Source organism: Trichechus manatus, unplaced genomic scaffold (genome assembly GCF_000243295.1).
Source record: "Trichechus manatus latirostris isolate Lorelei unplaced genomic scaffold, TriManLat1.0 scaffold00088, whole genome shotgun sequence".
NCBI classification, from domain to species: Eukaryota; Metazoa; Chordata; class Mammalia; order Sirenia; family Trichechidae; genus Trichechus; species Trichechus manatus.
This window is the reverse complement of record NW_004444024.1, coordinates 6,477,260-6,494,472: the sequence shown is the minus strand read 5'-3', so window position 1 is coordinate 6,494,472 and position 17,213 is coordinate 6,477,260. Positions and strand designations below refer to the sequence as shown.

General features: G+C 54.1%; 1 protein-coding gene across 1 annotated transcript; it reads right to left on the bottom strand.

Moving 5' to 3' along the window:
• Positions 1-3,891: 3,891 nt before the first annotated feature.
• Positions 3,892-16,941, bottom strand: TSKU (tsukushi, small leucine rich proteoglycan). The gene is made up of 2 exons (XM_004382027.2): positions 16,671-16,941; positions 3,892-4,973 (listed from the first exon to the last, which is right to left on the bottom strand). Exons 1-2 carry the CDS (start codon positions 16,939-16,941, stop codon positions 3,892-3,894), a joined length of 1,353 nt encoding a protein of 450 aa, XP_004382084.2.
• Between the last annotated feature and the right edge of the window lie 272 nt (positions 16,942-17,213).

Sequence of the window (17,213 nt, the reverse complement as noted above, 5' to 3'; positions counted from 1 at the left end):
GAATGGAATCCCAGCGCTTTCTAGCTTCCCAGAGCACCCAGTACCTGAGATAAGACAGGCAAGAATGAGGGAATCGTCATTTGACAGATGAAGTGAGGCCCAGGCTGGTTTCCTCATCTGTACAGTGACAATATTATCTTGTGCAGTTGTTCTGGGGAGGAAATGATAGCATGTGCACAGAGTGTAAGGAACAATATGCCCAGTAAATGGCAGCTGTATACTTAGGGAAATACAAGGAAATGTTTGTGACCCTTCCTGTGCATGACGACAATCTGTGCCTCAGTTGTTTCCCCATCTCTATGATTCAACGACATGCATTGAATGCCTATTCCATGCCAAGCACACACGGGCAAAGATGCTGTAGTTTAAAGAGTATTGCTCTGCAATTCTATAATCCTTCAGTTCTGTGTCATTTGTCAAAAATATGATTCTAAGACTACATGGTTCTTTACAAATGTTACCTCATTTACTCTTCATAAGGTAATCCTGTGGAGGGAGATATTTTTATCCCCATTTTCCTGGTAGGGAAATTGAGGCTTAGAGAAGTAAAGTTACTTGGCCAAAGTCACACAACTGGTTAGTGGAGCCAGGATTTTAACCATTTTCCGTAAACCCCAAAACAGAAACTTATCTCTAATATCTGTGGTTCCGTAAGGTTCTAATGTCCTTATTCTAGGCCCCAGGATTCCACGAGGGCTGAGTATGGCAGGATGAGGGTGGTCTGGCTCCGGGGAGGAGGAGATGGCCTCGCAAGCTGCGGAGGTCCACTTTGGCCTCTGGTCCCAGGCCTGGCTGCAAGTGCCCCCTCAGACCTGGGGTATCTGGCCACGCGCAACCACGAGATGGCGCTGCGGGCTGGAAGCCTCCAGCCAGGGCCAGAGGAACCCCGTGGACGCCTAGTTCGGTGAGGCCAGCTGCCCCGCGGGGTTTCGGTTCTCCCTAAGGCACTCGGGAAGCCTGGGCTTAGAGTGCAGAGTCAGGCCCTCACCGTGAAGGGTGAGCCTACGCGGTGGGATGGCGCCTGCGTCCATTCCCCCCCGCTGGAGCGCCACCACCACCCCATTTGTCGGATGAGGAGGCTGCAGCTCTGCGCAGAAAGTGACCTGGCCCAGAGCTCACTTAGACCCCTGCAAGGAGCCCCTGCCTCCCCTTCCGCAGCGCAGCGCCTTCCACACCGCTCTGTCCCTACCTTTAAGACTCCTTTGTTCCCTGGCCCTCCCTCAAGGACCCTTTCCTCAGTCAGGGCTTTGGGAGGACCCAGCCCCATTGGGTAAAATTCTCCAGGACCACTCCCTCACTCGCTCTCCTGCATTTGAAGTGTCTCTAGTCCCAGGGAATCTGCGAGGGGTGATGAACAAGGACCGTGGGGACTGAGGTCTAACTCTGATACCCTCCATGCCTCAGCCTTTCCCCACACTGAGCAGTAGGTACCAGCTTTACCCTCTCTGACCTTGGGCTCAGGGACTCTGGTAGGTACTGCCCCTCGAAGGCCTGAGTGATAAGATGGACAAGCTCCTTACCGATGATGCCCCTGGCCTGAAAGTTCTAGGTGCCTTTGCTCATTGGTGACCCCTACCAAGCATCAGCCCCCTCTGTCCAGGCCCACCTGTCCTCAGCTGCTCAGATGAGCCGACTCCAGGAAACTTTCCTAAGCCTCCACAAGGCTCACACCTCCCTCTGCTGCATAGTTAGGTGTCTTTGGTTGGTGTCCTTCTCCCCATTCCACCCCAAGATCGAATCCCCTTATGGTAAACACTGGAGCAGATTCATCTTCCTGCCCAGTGCAGGGCTCAGCACACAGAAGGTATCACGAAAGGTCTGTCATTGAAGGTAATGGTGATGGGTATTCCTATAGACATTGGCCAGTTAGAAGGAATACTGTGCTGGCAGCAGAGCCATTCAGACGAGCTGAAGTGAGCTGTTGTCACTGGAAGCGGGAAAGAGGTAGGGTTTCATGACAGTCCAAATGCCAAGATGGAGGGATGAGCAAGTACTATTGGAACAGAGAGGGAACTGGAGGGATCACAGGGAAAGCTTCTGAGGAGAGGCAGGGACTAGGTCTATTAGGATAGGAAGGAGTTTGAGAGGCAGGGATGGGGCAAGGTGTCCCACCACCTAACAGACTGAGAACAATGGCACAGAAACGTGCAAGGGCCTGGCAAGTTCATGGCTATGGCTGGACTGGGGTGGGAGGAGTTGAGATGGCAGGGAGTGGAAAGATGAGGACAGCAGGCAGGGTGCAGGCTGCAGCAGAACATCCAGTCAACCCCCAAGTAACTCCTTCCTTTATGTCACCTCACTCCCCAACTTCTGGGAGGTTACTGGGCTTTTCAGGGAGAATAAGCCGCCCAGTGCAGGCCTGACCTGATTTATCCTTGTGGCCTAGGAATTATTAGTGAACGCTGTTTGAATGACAGAATGAGGGTGTTTATTAAACCAAGGACCAATCAGGTGCTGGCTGGGGCTGATGGGGAAGGCTGGAGCTCTCGCTGCCCCTGTCCTGTAGCATCTCTGTGGGACCAGCCCCTGATGCCCACATGGCCACTGATGGCTGGCTTCCATCCACTGTCCCTCTCCCCAGTACATCCCAGGACACAATATTACAAAAGTGAGCAACTTTTTCTTCTTTTACAAATGACATGTTGTTTCCGTTGTCCCCTGCCAGCAGGGGTGGAGGTGGGGGTGGTTGAACGTTCGTGTCCATTAAAAAGGCAACAACTTTTATAAAATGAAGACAAAGGAAAGAGCCCAGGGCTGGGAAGCTGAGATGCCACCCTGGGGTGAAGCATACAGATGAGTGGTAGATACCCTGCCTCCTTCAGCTGCATTCTCAAGAGGGTGAGAGGGACTTTTGGGCAATGAGGACTAAAGCCAGGTGGCGCCTTGGAGCTCCGTGGCCAGATGGGGCTCCAGGACTGCATCAATTCCTGCTTATAGAAGCCTTGAGGGTCAGTGGGCACATTTCCGGTCTCGATGCTGGGGGACCCCACCCCAGAGTAAGGAACAGATTGGCATGCCTCAAGCTTCCAGAGGTTCCAAGGGGTGAGCTAGCTTAGCCCATACCACAGGGCTGATCAATGGGCCTAGAGTCCACCTCTGAGGCCCTTGCCCACCCTAATGCCACCGCTCCTGGGGCTGACAGGGAAAGAGCAGAAACATTAGGATGTGGATCTTGGTAGCAAGCAGGAAGCCCAGGAAGGTGAAGCCTAGGAAGAGAAGATAGGAAAGTGCAAAGGACCCTAGCTGGGAGGCAGCAGACTGGATTCCAGCCATGCCTCTGCCCTTGTAGGACCTCAGAGTATCATTTTTCCTTCTCTAGGCCTTAGTTTCCCCAGCTGTCACATGATGGGGGTAAACTTGAATTTCTCTCCAGTCCCTTCTGTAACTAAGGTTCTATTCAGGGTTCCAGGGAGAGAAAAGGATGACTGTGGGCCCTCTGTGCCCAGAGTGATGAGGGAGGTTATGTCCTAAAAGAAACTTATGCCCCTGAGTGACTGGACCATGGCCTCAGGGGGTGCTCAGCCCAGTGGCACTGAACTCTGCCCTGCAGCAGGGGCTCTCTTTCACCCTCCTGTCACAGGTCAGGTCAGCCCAAGCCTGAGGGAAGGCACTTTGCGGACAACTGGGGAAGGGCAGCAGGAAGGGACCAGAGTCTGGTTTAGCATTGAAGTCCCTCTGCTGATGGGGCAACAGAGACAAAGGGGCAAGACTTTGCTCCTGGGTGTCGGCCCCAGGTCCAAAGCCTCTCCTTAGGTCCACGGCTCCTGCAGTGACACTGCCATATCGGCTGTGGAGTCCCGAGTGGCATTGGCACATGAAAATACAAATTACCCAGGACCCAAGCAAGCTCAAGGCAGCAGTCTATTATGTGGCCCTGGGCCACACCTTTCGTCACAAAGTGTTGGCGCCCCTGGCTGCAGATTCCCGGGTGTCTACGCAGTGCAGGGCTACCTTGGAGCTGGAGCCAGGCTGCCGGGGGTAGGTGCCCTCCCGCACCAGGCGCCGGCACTGCACATCTTGGCCCATGCTGAGGCGCTGCAGCGCTGGGAGGTGCTGAAGCAGCATCTCAGGCAGGGGCACCAGGCCTGTGCCCGACAAGTCCAGTTCCTGCAGGGAGTCCAGGCCTGAGAACACCTCAGCTCCTGCCCACTTGAGCGTGGGGTTGCCTGACAGGTCCAGGACCTGCAGGCCCGGCAGTTCACAGAACCCATAAGGCGCCAGCTGGCGGAGACCCTGCAGGCTGCTCAGTGACAGGTGTGTAAGGTCAGCCAGGCCTGCAAAGGCACCTGGGCCGATGGTAGCCAGCGGGTTCCCGTCCAGGCTGAGGTAGCGCAGGGGCAAGTCTCGAAGGTTGGGCACGGTGTGGAGCCGGTTCCAGGCCAGGTTCAAGCTCTGGATGGCAGGTGTGGGCAGGCCGGACTGTGGAGGGTGGGGCACGAGGTGGTGAATGAGGTTGTGGGAGAGGTCCACGTGCAGTGCCCTGCCCTGGCTGTGGGTAGTGAAGGCGGACACGGAGACCTCACGAAGCTGGTTGTGGCTAAGGTTCACGTCACTCAGGGGTGAGCTGGCGAAGCTCTCGGCTGGCAGGGCTGCCAGGCCATTGTGGCTGAGGTCGAGCGACTCCAGGTAGCGGAGGCGGGAGAAGGTGGTGGGGGAGATGCTGATGAGCAGGTTGTGGCTGAGATCTAGCCCAGCCAGTGTGGTATAGCCTGGCCCTGCCAGCACCGACTCGTTCACCATCTCCAGCCGGTTGGAGGACAGGTCCAAGTGGGCTGTGTCCAGGGGGATGGGCACGGGCACAATGTGGGGGCCCAGGCCGCTGCAATCCACTCGTGTCAGGCTGAAGCTGTCAAAGAGGCCAAAGGTGTCCACCTCACACTGGCACCCAGGGAAGCAGGGCCGGGTCGTCTGGGCCCCGGTCACGGCCAGCAACAGCAGCGGGGGCAACAGCAGGGGCCACAGCATGGTGGGGCCTAGAAGAACACAGCCGTAGGTGAGGGATGGCAGCAGGCACCTCATACCAGATGGTTCTAACCCCATCCCATAAGACGTGAGCCAATGTCCCTAGACACAACAGAAAGTTGCTACCAGACCTCTGGGGAGAGAAGGACACATTTCACTAGCTCCCTTCCTCCTGGGATGCTCTCCTGATGCTCCTCATACAATTCCCAGTCCCTGTTCCTCTCACCTCAGTCTCCCCAGCTGCACGGTAAGGGGGTTAGGCCAGTTGGTGGATTTAAACTGGAAGCAGCAGAACCCTTTCTTAAAGACCAGCAGATGAAAGCGGGCCTGCTCTGGCTGAAGTGAGGGTTGAGGTCTGGAGTCCCCTTGCTTGCTTACTATCCCTGCCATAGGGTGTTAGGAACCCAGTTTGTAACCAGTAGACTAGATGGTCTCTTGGGCTGCCTCCCACCCCCCACCTCCAATGTTCTAGGCTTCAGGGGCTGGTCTGGACCTAGGCCCCACCAGGGAGGGGCTCACAGCTTAAGGGGAGGCAGACTCAGTTCGAATCTGTCAAAGGTGGGACAACATGCTCTGCTCGCCTCTGCAGAGCATGGACTCTGTGCTGGGCGCTGTGCTAGCTGTCTCAAGGCCCAGTGTTATAAACACCCCGCACAGCAGAACTTGCTGTCTCCATTTCACAAAGAGGCAACTCAGACTCCAAGAGGTTAAGAAACATATACACAGCCACAAAGCCAAGTGGAAGTGGAATTAGACTACTCCTGTCTAGATTCGGTACAGAGGGAGGAAGCATGGCTCACTGTCATGATCTGGCAGTGGCTGCCCAGGCTTTCTTCCTGCAAGGTGGAACGGCAATGACAGCCCTCCTCACCTCTGGTTGTGGGTGAACACGTAGGTCCACAGGCCTAAGCCCCCTCACCTGGTCTGCCCACCAGAAGTAGGATCCTCCCCTCCAATTGAGTCTTCTGTGTCTAGACTCCCAGATTGGCTTTGTCTCCAAAGCCTCTCTCTCCCTTGCTCTGTGCCCGGTTGATATAGCGATTGCACCTCTTTGGCTAGAGCAGGTAGCTGGGCTGATTCCCTCACTATAAAAAAAACCAGTTGCTGTTGAGTCAATTCTGACTCATGGCGACCCCATGTGTGTCAGAGTAGAACTGTGCTCCATAGGGTTTTCAGTGGCTAATTTTTCGGAAGTAGATCACCAGTCCTTTCTTCCGAGGCACCTCTGGGTGGATTTGAATAACCAACCTTTCAGTTAGCATCCAAGCCATTAACCACTTGTACCACCGGGGGACTCCTTCCCCATTTATACAGGTGAATAAACAGAGTCTCAGAAAAGGGTCTCATCCCAAGCTGGTAAAAAGCAAGGCAGGACTAGAACACAGGCCTGCTCGATTCCAATTTCTTCTCCATGCCTGATGGATAGGGTCCAGGAGGAGCTTCTCCCACTGACACATGCTATGACACAAGCCACTTCCCCTCCCCAGACTTCAGTTTCTCTCTTTATAACGTTAACCACAGCTGCCATGTATGCCATGCACTAGGTGTATGTTTTCACATTCGGCCCTCACACGCACATCTGTCTTAACTCAAGGCCTTTGCTCATGGCCACTGTAGCTCCCTTAGTTCCCTCTTCTCAGTGGTGCTGGCATGAGGATAAGAGGGTTGAGCAATGAGGACCTTTAATTGGACAATTTGTGGTTACGCCCCTCCCCTGCACAGCGGCCACTCAGCCAGGGAGATAGAAGGCGGCACCAAGCCTCACTCTAGATCCCTTTATCTTGAGTGGCCCTGCTCCCCGTCCCCTGGCCCCCTGCCCTGTTTTCCTTCCACCATCCCTTCCACTGGGTAGCGGGGTGGGGGTGGGGGGATAAGGAACAGGCCAGGGACCTGCCCACTTTCTGCACTGGGGCAGGGGTGGAGAGAGCAGCAGGATAGCATTACCAGCTTTACATGAAACTTTAAAGGGGCAGCCACTCAATCCGCACTCTGGCTCTGCCCAGGGACAGGGAGAAGCAGTGTTTCTCCCCAGCTTGGGCCCTCCATCCCCAGCCCTTTTCTTTTGTAGAGGCCAATTTGAGGATTAAACCTGGCCCAGGTGCATCCCGGGCTTGGTTCCAGCTAAGGCAGGACAGAGTGTTCCAACGTCTGGAACCAAAGGGAAAATATTAAGTTGCTTCAGGTCCCCTTTGCTCCCCAGGGAGAGTTCCTCACCATAGGGTTCATTACCACCAAGGGCCCCTCCTTCCCTGCCAAGCCAATCTGCTCACACCCACCCTTCCTGGGGTTTAAACAAAACGCCCACAAAGGGCCTTGAGATTACTCCTGGGTTCCCAAAGGTGATTATATAATGTGTCTATTAAATGCCAAGTGGCCCCTCATGAGCTCCTGCTTATGTAACTGGCAGTCCAACACGGCCCAAACGCTTCCCTTCTCTACGCCTCGGCCTTGTCCTCTGTACCAAAGAGGGATAATTTCTGCCCTGCCTTCCTCACATAAACCGATTCAACCCTCACTGAAGTGCACTGCAAGCTGCAAAGAACTGCTGCAGAGGTGAACCTGGCCTCAGATCCTGTCAGCCACCGTCAAGGCTTCCCGGAGAAGAGGGGAGAGATACCCCTGAGAGGCCTCACAACTTCGAGACCAAGATGTGGGTGGAAGGCAGAGGGTGGGCAGTGGTCTTTGAGCTGTGTGGTTCTCCTCAGCCAAAGTCCTGAGAGCCAGCACCCCACGTCTGCTTAGAGAGTCTCTCTAAGGCCTCCTTGTGAGTGCCTCATTTTCCAGGTTCTCAGAGATGCTGAAGTCTGGCACTGCTGCTCTAAGCCCCTCTTAAGATAAAGGCCTAGGAGGCAAGGCGAGGACAGAACTTTCCAAGGAGGAGACTGATGGAAGAGAAGGAGCACTACTTCTCCCAGGGGCACAGCCCTTTGTAGTCTACAAAAAGCCTCTGCTCATTTGATGCTGCAAGGGCGGTAGAGCAGGGCTTGTGATCCCTGACTTTACCCATTAGGAGACTGTGGCCCAGAGAATCTGCAGTGACTTGTCTGTGGACCGCCAGTGAGGTGGTGGCAGGACTGATGCTCATGGTCTGGCCTCCTGACTCCAGGCCCGGTGCTCCCCCTACCCCATTCAAGAGGACTGTTTAACTCTCCTAGGGAACTTATGGAGTCAATAAAAATGTTCAGAGGAGTTTACAACCTCATGGGGAGGGCTGATGCCATAATGCTAAGCAGTATAGGATAAATTGGATGTCCCAGAAAAGCTTAACTACTGTATGTATTTAAAAAAAAAATCCAATTTTGGAAAGTCTAGAAGGAAATATATCAGCACAATAGTGGTTTTACTTTTGATGACAGAACTTTGACTGATTTAAATGTGTCTTAATCTACTTTTTTTCTATTTCCTCTTATATAGTTAAAAATATATATATAAAACACACTGAGTAACAAAGGCTCCTAGTAGTATGGCTTCACTGGCCATCCCTGCTTTCTCTGGTCTTAGTTAGACACAATCTTTGAGCCTCAGTCTCCTGATATGTAAAATGGAGATGTTAACATCCACCTCACAGGACTGTTGTGAAGATGAAAGGAGATGATGGAAGAAATGATAGAAGGTTGCTGGACACATGAGGAGGGCTCAGGGAATGTGAGCCACCTTGCCTTCCCCCAGAGAGAGGGAGCAGGTGAGGGTGATGATCAGCGGTGGGCCTAACCCCTGACACCCTCCTTCCTCCTTCCTTCAGCAAACATGTATATCTAACGTGTCAAAGCTCTTATCAGCGCCCTCCTGGAGAGCAGTTATTGCTTCGGAGGCCACAATGTGATGTGTTTCTCAACAGGGCTGGTGGGCCTGGGACAGGATGAGTAATGTGAGTTCCTCTTGACAAAACTACCAGCCTCAGCTCCATGGAGGGGAATGGGCCTTCACCAAGAGCCAGGAGGCCTCAAACACTAACTTGCAGTATGAACTGAGCACGTCACTTCACCTCTCTGGACCAGTTCCTTCAACTGTAAATTTGGGATGGCAATGCTGGTTCTGTCATCCTCAGAGAGGATGGTTGTGAAGACCAGTCTAGGAAGCCAAATACCCCTATAGAGATACAAGCCACAAGCCGCCAAGGGGTGGAAACCACATAATGGAAAGACTGCCTTTTCTTTCCAACTCTCTACTCCTGTATCCAATGCAGACATTACTAATAAACCACAGTACACTTCCTGTTGAATCTGGATGGGACCTTAGAACTCTTCTCAAAATGGTGCTCTAGGAAACCTCCAACGATTGATCAGAGTTGTCCCTCGAGATGAAAACTGTCATTCCAGAATCAATCTCCTTTCTGATGTGAAGGAGTTACAATGCTGGGGATGCAGTGTAAGGGAGCAGAAGTCACTGTGCAACTTTAGGAAGTGACTTCCTCTCTTTCAGCTCCAGTTTCTTCATCTAAAATGGAGACGGCAATCCCTTTCTCAAAGGTTGCTGTGAGGACTGGCGAACACATGTGTAAAATGGCCAGCACAGTGCCAGGAGCCTGGCAGATGCACAGACACTGGGTGCTTGGGTCTCTCCTAGGCTATACACATTAGATGGAGCATCCAAGGACCACCCTCCCCCCTCACCTCCTTCACAGGGTGGCGGGGGAGGTGACAGGGTAACTAAGCTTGGCGGTAAGACAAGTCCCAGGGGACAGTCAGAAGCCCTGAGTCTTAGGCCTGGCTCTGCCATGGACTGTACAAATCCTTGGACATGTCCCCTCCCCTCTTGAGCCTTAGTCTCTCCAGCTTCACAATGAGGGCTTTATTATAGATAATATGACTCCAGTGTCTCAGGATTTTAAAATTTAGCAAAATCATTTACTAAATCTCAACCAAGTACATGGTACTATGCTAGGCCATGTTGGGTGGGGGTAGGGTAGGGTGCAGACTAGCAATGGGGACAGAAGATAGCATACAAGATAACACTTGAGATAACTCTTGAACACAGGAGACAAGTATTCTAGTCCCTGCTCTGCCACTAGCTGTGTGACCTTTGTAGTTTTCTTTATTTCTTTGAGCCTCAGTTTTCCCATCTGTAAAACAGTATTAATATTGCCTCCCTCTGGGAGCTATGCTCCACCCTTGGGGGAACACAGACTGAGGGACTGCCCTGAGTGGGGAAAGGGAATAGCAGACAGGTGGCCACCAAGGAAATCCGAGAAGAAAGGGATCTTGGGGCCGACTCATCATTTCTTTTCCAAACCCCAACCTGCAGATAGAAGACACCACTGCCCAAACAGGTTACAGAATACCAGGGCAGGAGGATGAGGGCTTAGAAATTGCATCCACCCTGATTTGGAGGGCCATGACGTAAGGTCCTCCAGGGAAGGGGCCATGACTCAGCCATTGCTGTGCCTGCCGGACCAGGCCCACAGTGACTCTAGGAAAGCTGTGCTGATACCCTGCAGGGACAAGTGTAAATGGTGTGGCTACAACAGGCTCCAGGCAGGTTTCCCTACCAAGTAACCCCTGACCCTGCTGTGATACACCTCTCTAAAACAGCTTTGGCCACATTGCTCCCTTTACCAAGAAACCTCTTGGGCTCTACTTGTACCTATAGAAAACAAGTTCTCCCTGGCGCAGAGGCCTCTACAAGTGGTCCCTATCCTTGTTCTCCACCCTCCCCCAACTGAGTCCCTCATGGGGGTTTACCAGAAGTGGCCTTCATGATAACGACCTCTGAAACATCTCTCAGCCTCTCTCAATCACACTTCCCACAAAGTGAGAATTCCAGGACTTGGGAGCTGGAAGGCAACTCAGAGATCACAGGTAACTGAGGCCCTGAGAGGGGCACTGACGGCAAGCAAACGGCAGAGCAGGACCCTGGGTCCCGATGCCTCATGCTGCTGCCAGCACCACACACACACACCAGGCCTGCCCTGGCCCCACCAGCGAAACAAAGCTCATTCTGTCCACTCAGACTCCTGAACCACCTCTCCCCTCCCTTCCTTGATCCTCGGGCCTCTCACGCCACACACTACCTGTATACCTTCTTCGGACATGTATTGAGTGAATTCTCTGCCATTATTTTTCTGCTCGTTTCCCAGCTTGAAGAATTAACAACTTGGGGCCGTGACCTTGCCTTCTTCACCTGTGTGTCCCTGACCCCTACCTGGGGTCGGAGCCGGGCCTGCAGTCGGCAGATACTACTGGGTGAGTGAAGAGCCAACCAGTTAAGTGTCAAGCGCTGGCCTCAGACCCGGTGTGACTCCAGCTCTGTCACCTGCTAGCCTTGGGCAAGTCTCAACCTAGTTGAGGCTCAGTTTCCTCAGTAAGAACAACACCGCATTGACAAAAGGATTAAATGACAAAATGTGAAGCATTCAGCTCAATATCTGCCATATGTTAAGTGCTTAATGCATGGTAGACAACGATGATTTATTAAGCTTCCTGAAGGCAGCGGCCATGTTATTCTTCATGTTCTTCTCCACTCAAGTGCCCAATGCAGAGCCAGACACCTAGCAGGGAGGTGACTGCTTGTGCTGACATTCTCCAATCACTTTCCCAGACCTCTCTGGGGCTAGGGGTTCCAGCTCAGACCCTCCTGGCCCAAGCTGCCTGTCCCTGGTGCTGCCCACAGAATTTGCCCACTCTCACCACCTCAAAACGGAGCCCCTGGCACAGGAACAATGTGGGTGGGAGGCTGAATCTGGGCCTGGACCAGGGTCCCAGCACGCTCCTGAGCTGAACTTTCGCCTCTTCAATGCTGTGCTGCCTCCCCCCACTGCTCCCCTTCATCATGATCTCACTTAAGCTGACGCCAACAAAATCCCTAGGTGGAAATTTCATAAACGTCCTGCGTTTCAACCACTTAGTCAGCCCTGGAAACACAAGGCAGAAAGAATTTAGGGCCAAACTCCCAGAGCCTCGAGGCTAGCTCTCCCCAACAGTATTGCTAATGCCACACATCTGTACAAACATGTCAGTTCACCACACACTTCCACTCCAGCATCTCGTTTCTGCCTTGCCACAATCCTTGACCGGGGAGACTGTCCCTATTTTTTAGACAAGGAAACTGAGGGCATTCAGATGGGTAGTAGAGGAACTAGGACTAGAATCCAGATGCATTAGCTCCACATCCAGTGCTCCTTATACCACTCTGCCTCAACTTACAAATGGGCACGCTTGGATGACACCCTAGTGCTAAGCATGCTGGACTATAAAACTACACGTTCGTCTGTCTATCCTTGCCTGGGCAGGGATGGGGTCAGATTCATCTTTATGTCCTTGATGCAGAGCACTGGCCTGGCCCAGAGAGGGTATCATATGAAGACACACCAGGCATTTAGAATGCTACCACCTCACCAAAGGATACCTGGCAACATTTCCAGTGCTTCCTCAACCATTATCCCTTACCTACCCTGCAAGGTCAGCAGGTTAGAGGGCATCATAACTATTTTAAAGCTGCATAAAGAGGCCCATAGAAGGACAGTGATTTGTCCAGAGTCACACAGCAAGTGAGAACAGAGACTGGACACAGGACCCAGGTGTTCTGACTCCCAGTGCTTGCCCTCCTCCATGACATCACCCCTGGTGCAGGTGGGGCCTGGAAGCCCAGCAACCTCCCTCCAAGGAGGATAGTTTGCAGGGAAAAGGGCAAGGCTCCTAACACTATTTTCTCCTTCCAATGTATCTTCTTGAAGATTTTAAAATTCCCTTTGGTCTAAAGTAGCATGCGTGGACATGTGGAGAGGTAGTGTGGGGTAGTGGAAATGGGTTTTGAAGCCAGGAAGACTGGGCTCCAACCCCAGTGCCTCTACTTACCTGCTATGAGACTTGGGTGTACCCTCACCTTGTAACATGGTGATAATCCTGGTATAGCTTCCAGTGGGTCACTATGATGATTACATGAGGTAAAGGGAAGACTCAGCCCAGTGCCTGGCACACATTGGTGCTCAATGTTGGTTCCTGGACCCTAAGGGGCAATTTCAGGGGCCAGGAGAGAAAAAGGAGCTGTGCCAGAAGGCAAGGCAAGGGCAGAGGATGGAGAAGAATCCAAAATTCATCCCCTGAGGCCTTGGATTCTCTCTCAGTGCATCCAGGGACTTGCTGGGGCTACAAGTTGCTGACCAGGCTCTACCAGGGAACTGGAAGGCTTGACGGGGAAGTTGGAAAGGTCTGTAGGGGCCTAAACAGGCTGATGCAATTGTGTTGTCTGTGATAAACTGGGGACTTGGTATAAAATCCACCAGCTACTCCTAGGCAGAAAGGTCACTGTCTTCCCTCTCCCTCACCCCAGAGTCACCTCACCCTGCCCAGCTCAGGTTCAGGGGGCCTCCTGGGCTGGCCGGCTGCAACAGTCTCACTCCTGGCTCCCTGCCTCCAACTGCCAGTCATGCAGGGCACCAGAGTGCACGTTCCAACAGAAGAATTGGCCCCACTACTGCACCCTTGCCACAAAGAGAGCTTTCTAGTCCACAGACCTATCACTCTCCTAGCCCCATGCGTTTGCAAAAGGCTGTTCCCTCTAACAGAAGACAACGATGCCCTTCCTTTCTTTGTCTACCATGCAAGCTCTCGCTTGTTTGATTCAAAAGGCACCTCCTCTGATATCTTTCCAGTCTAACCTGAGCCTCATCCAGCAAAGGGACACCCTTCCCCTTGGACCCCATGGTCCCTGAGCTGTCCCATCCATGGTACCAACCCACTTCAAGGTCTGTGGCCATCTCCAAAACAGTCTGTGTTTAGCTCCTCTCCTGCACGGGGGCCTGGCCGTGTGAAGTTTGGAATAATCCGGATGAGTGAAATGTGGCCAGAGGCTTCCTTCTGCTTGAGGAGGATAACAATTGGCCCAGGCCTTGCAAGATATTAAGGCTTCACCATGAGGTGAAATCAGGTTTAGGACCACAGTGGATGCTGTCTCTGCCTTCAATTATCAGTAATATATATTAATACATATTTAAAGCACTTTTCATTTTATTAGTACACGTAATTCATTATCCTATTTAACATTCACAACAGATCTGTGAGGTAGGAATTACTGCCTCACAAGGATGAGGAAACTGAGAATCAGAAAGGTTAAGTTACTTGCCTAAAGCCACAGAGCTAGGAAGCAATGGAGTGGGAGCATAATCCAGGTCCAGCTCTCTAGATTGGTCTTGAAGCTTCCAGCACCATGCCCAAGCTACAGGAAGGTTTCTTAGAATTACCAATCCTACCCTGTTGGGCCTATGTAAACTTTCCAGAGGCTCCCCACTGTCTACAGGTTCAAAGCCCAACTCTTAGGCCTGGCATTCAAGGCCCTCGTGAGTTGGCCCTGCCTTCCCTACTAACCTCGGGTTCAATTCCACGTCCCTACCCCCAAGATCCTGCATCTGACAGTCCACAATACTGACCACCTCTGTGCTGTTTTCAAAATACAAGGAGCCCTGTATGTGCTGTTCCCACTGTGGAAGACCCTTCCTGACTCCCCTGCGTATTCATGGACTTCAAAACCCTGAGCAATAGTAACTTCCTCAGTCAGGCACCCTCCCTCAGCTTGTTCCTATGGCACCTCTCCTAGAATTGCTTTGGCCAGGGGGCTTCCATGGTAGGCTGAGCCCTGTCTTTACCAATGCATCCTCAGTGCCCAGCCTGAGAAAGGATGAGTGAACTATTAAGACATCCAAAAGTTACAATTAAGAAGATTGATCCAGATTCTACTCACTCCTAATCCATCACTTAAAAGATAAGGACAAAAACCCTGCCAATCTCCCTTTGTCTCACTTTTGATCCACTCCTCAGCTTTTGCCTTCCAACCCAGTGGCTGGGGAAAGACAGGCTGCCTTCCCTTCCTCTCTCCCAGCCCCGGGGCCCAGGGGCTCCAGGCCCACCTCACTGCAGCCTTCTGAACTTAGAAGCCAGTCCTCCACCTCTTCAGAAGGGCAAATTAGTGCCAGGGAATTGGCCAAGTCAGAATGGGGGTATGTGTTAAACATCAGGATTTCCAGGGTCGGGAATCTCAAGCAGCCAGCCAGAGGGGAAGGGACAAGAGAGGCTGTCAACATTCCCCCTATCCTGATGGGGAAACTGAGGTCCAGAGAGGGAAAGGAAAGTGCCCATGGTTGCCTCCCTCGCAGGTGAGTGGCCAGTGCCCCTCCCTCAAATCTTCATTGTCTGGCAAAGTTGTAGGTTAAAGACTTGGGTGAGGGGAGGTTATTAGGATTAGCTTTTCAACCTGATTAAAAGCCCAGCAGGCGCCGGTCTCTCCGAGCCCTCCCCCTCGGGCCATTTCTGGGCTCTGCAAGTCTGGGCTTATCCGAAGAGCCGCGCCAGCGGGGAAGAAGGATCCGAAGAAGAAAAAGAATCGGAGAGTTCCTGAGTCACCTCCTGACCCGGGCCAAGTGTGGGCGGGCACTGGTCTCAGCTCGGTTCTGGCTGCTCTGGTATCCCGACCGCAAGCTCAGAGCCGCGAGGGAGGACGTCTCAACCCCGTCCAAAGCAGGGTGACCGCGACTCAGGGGTTGCACAACTCGCCCAGAGCAGTGCAGCGGGCCAGTGGCCGTTCCATTCAAAACCAATGTGTGCACGGTTCCTACTCCCTGCAGCACGTCTCCGGGTTCTGGGAGCCAGTGCCACCAGCAGGCCCGGATCCGGATGCGCTCAGCAGCACCAGGGGAGCCAGTCGTAGCCCTCTCTCTCACCTTCGGGGTGGGAGGATTGGTTCCCCCCACCTCAGGGGTGGGATGCAAATGCGAGCAGATCTCCAAGCTAGCGGAGCGGGAGGCTGGGGCCGGCCTCTTGACCACGCAGACACATCTCTCTCGGTCACACACACACACACACACACACACACACACACACACACTCTCTCTCTCTCCAAGAAAAGCGGGGCGGGCAGCGCTCTCCTCTCGTCTCCTCCCGCTTCCCTCTCTCCTCCCAGCCGGGTTCGGTGGGGGTGTCCAGCGCGCTCCGCCTAGCCCTGGCCCCCCGCCAGCCCCCAGGAGTTGCCTACTCCCCCCCTCCATCCTACCCTATCCCCTCGCGGTCCTAAGGACCGCAGAAGGTGAAAGAGGGGAGGGCTGCCAGCGCCCCCCGCCCAGGCTGCCGCCAGGAGGAGGACTGGGCTGTTGCCCGAGGAACCGGGAGAAAAGTTTGCAGCCAAGTCGGAGGCCCGGGTGGACAGCAGGGGCGCGAGGAGTTGGGGCGGTGTCTGACTCTCGGCACGCACACACTCCACGGACACCCAACCCAGACACGTCGACAGACCCAGACCACGTATGCGGACACAAAACGATGAGCCCACCAACGCTCCCAACCAAAGGTGGACCCACAAAACCTGGGCACAGGGGCGAAACAGACCCGCTGAGCCGCGTCCACTGATACACAAAGGCACAGGCAGATGAGCGTCCCGCCAGACACAGAGATGCACGTCCCCGGACCAAAATTCACAGACCCACAAACACGAGATGCAAATGTAAGCAGATACACAAAGACCCCCGGGGCAGAGCCTTTGTCTCTTGGAAGCCTTTTCTCTAGAGTCCTGGTACCCCACTACGGCCGAGCCTCGGGAGTCCAGTGGCTGCTGCTGCTGCCCTGGGTCCAGGAAAAGTTAAGGGGCCCCGGCAGGACCCTTGTCCCGCCCAGCCCCTTGCACCCAGCACCTCACGCCCTCAGAAGGGGCAGCGAGGTTGGGGTCGGGGGCCCCGGACCTTCGCTCGCAGCGCCGACTCCTGTCCAGCCCGGGAACCCTGAACCCACCTGGAAGCCTGCGCCGCAGCCGCCTCGGCACGCTCACCCAGGCGGCCCGGCGGCTGGCCCTCAGGCCGGCGCTTTTCTCACCGCCGCGCGGCCCGCCCCCTGGCCCCCGCTCGCCACTCGGCGCCCCAGGCCCACCCCACTCCCGCCCCGCTCCCAGTGGCGGCACCAGCGGGCGGCTGGGCGGCTCAGGGAGTGTCGCCAATGTGCCGGCCTTTCTTGGCGCTCCCCGCCCCGCCCTGCTCCCCGCCCGCCTGCGGAGCCCGGGTTCCATCGTAGGGAGCGTCTCGAAAGTGCGCAGCTCCAACCGCTCCAGTCGGCCTAGCTCCCAGCTTCCTGCAGCCCGGATCCCTGCCGTCCCCCTGGCGTGCCAGAGCAGCCTCAGCAGATGGCCGCACGGTCGGGGAACATCTGCCGGTCGCTGGGGTGTGTGTGTGTGTGTGTGTGTGTGTGTGTGTGTGTGAGAGAGAGAGAGAGAGAGAGAGACTTGTTGCTAAGAAAGACATAGGGGGTGTAGTAAGTGTGGCTCCCCTCTTCCCGAGCTCA

Excerpts from the sequence above, each read along its gene's own strand:
- TSKU (XM_004382027.2), bottom strand. The coding sequence starts at position 16,941 with ATGGAACCCGGGCTCCGCAGGCGGGCGGGGAGCAGGGCGGGGCGGGGA. Across the intron at positions 4,974-16,670 it reads GCTGCGGCGCAGGCTTCCAG|GCCCCACCATGCTGTGGCCC; the intron begins GTGGGTTCAGGG and ends GTGTTCTTCTAG.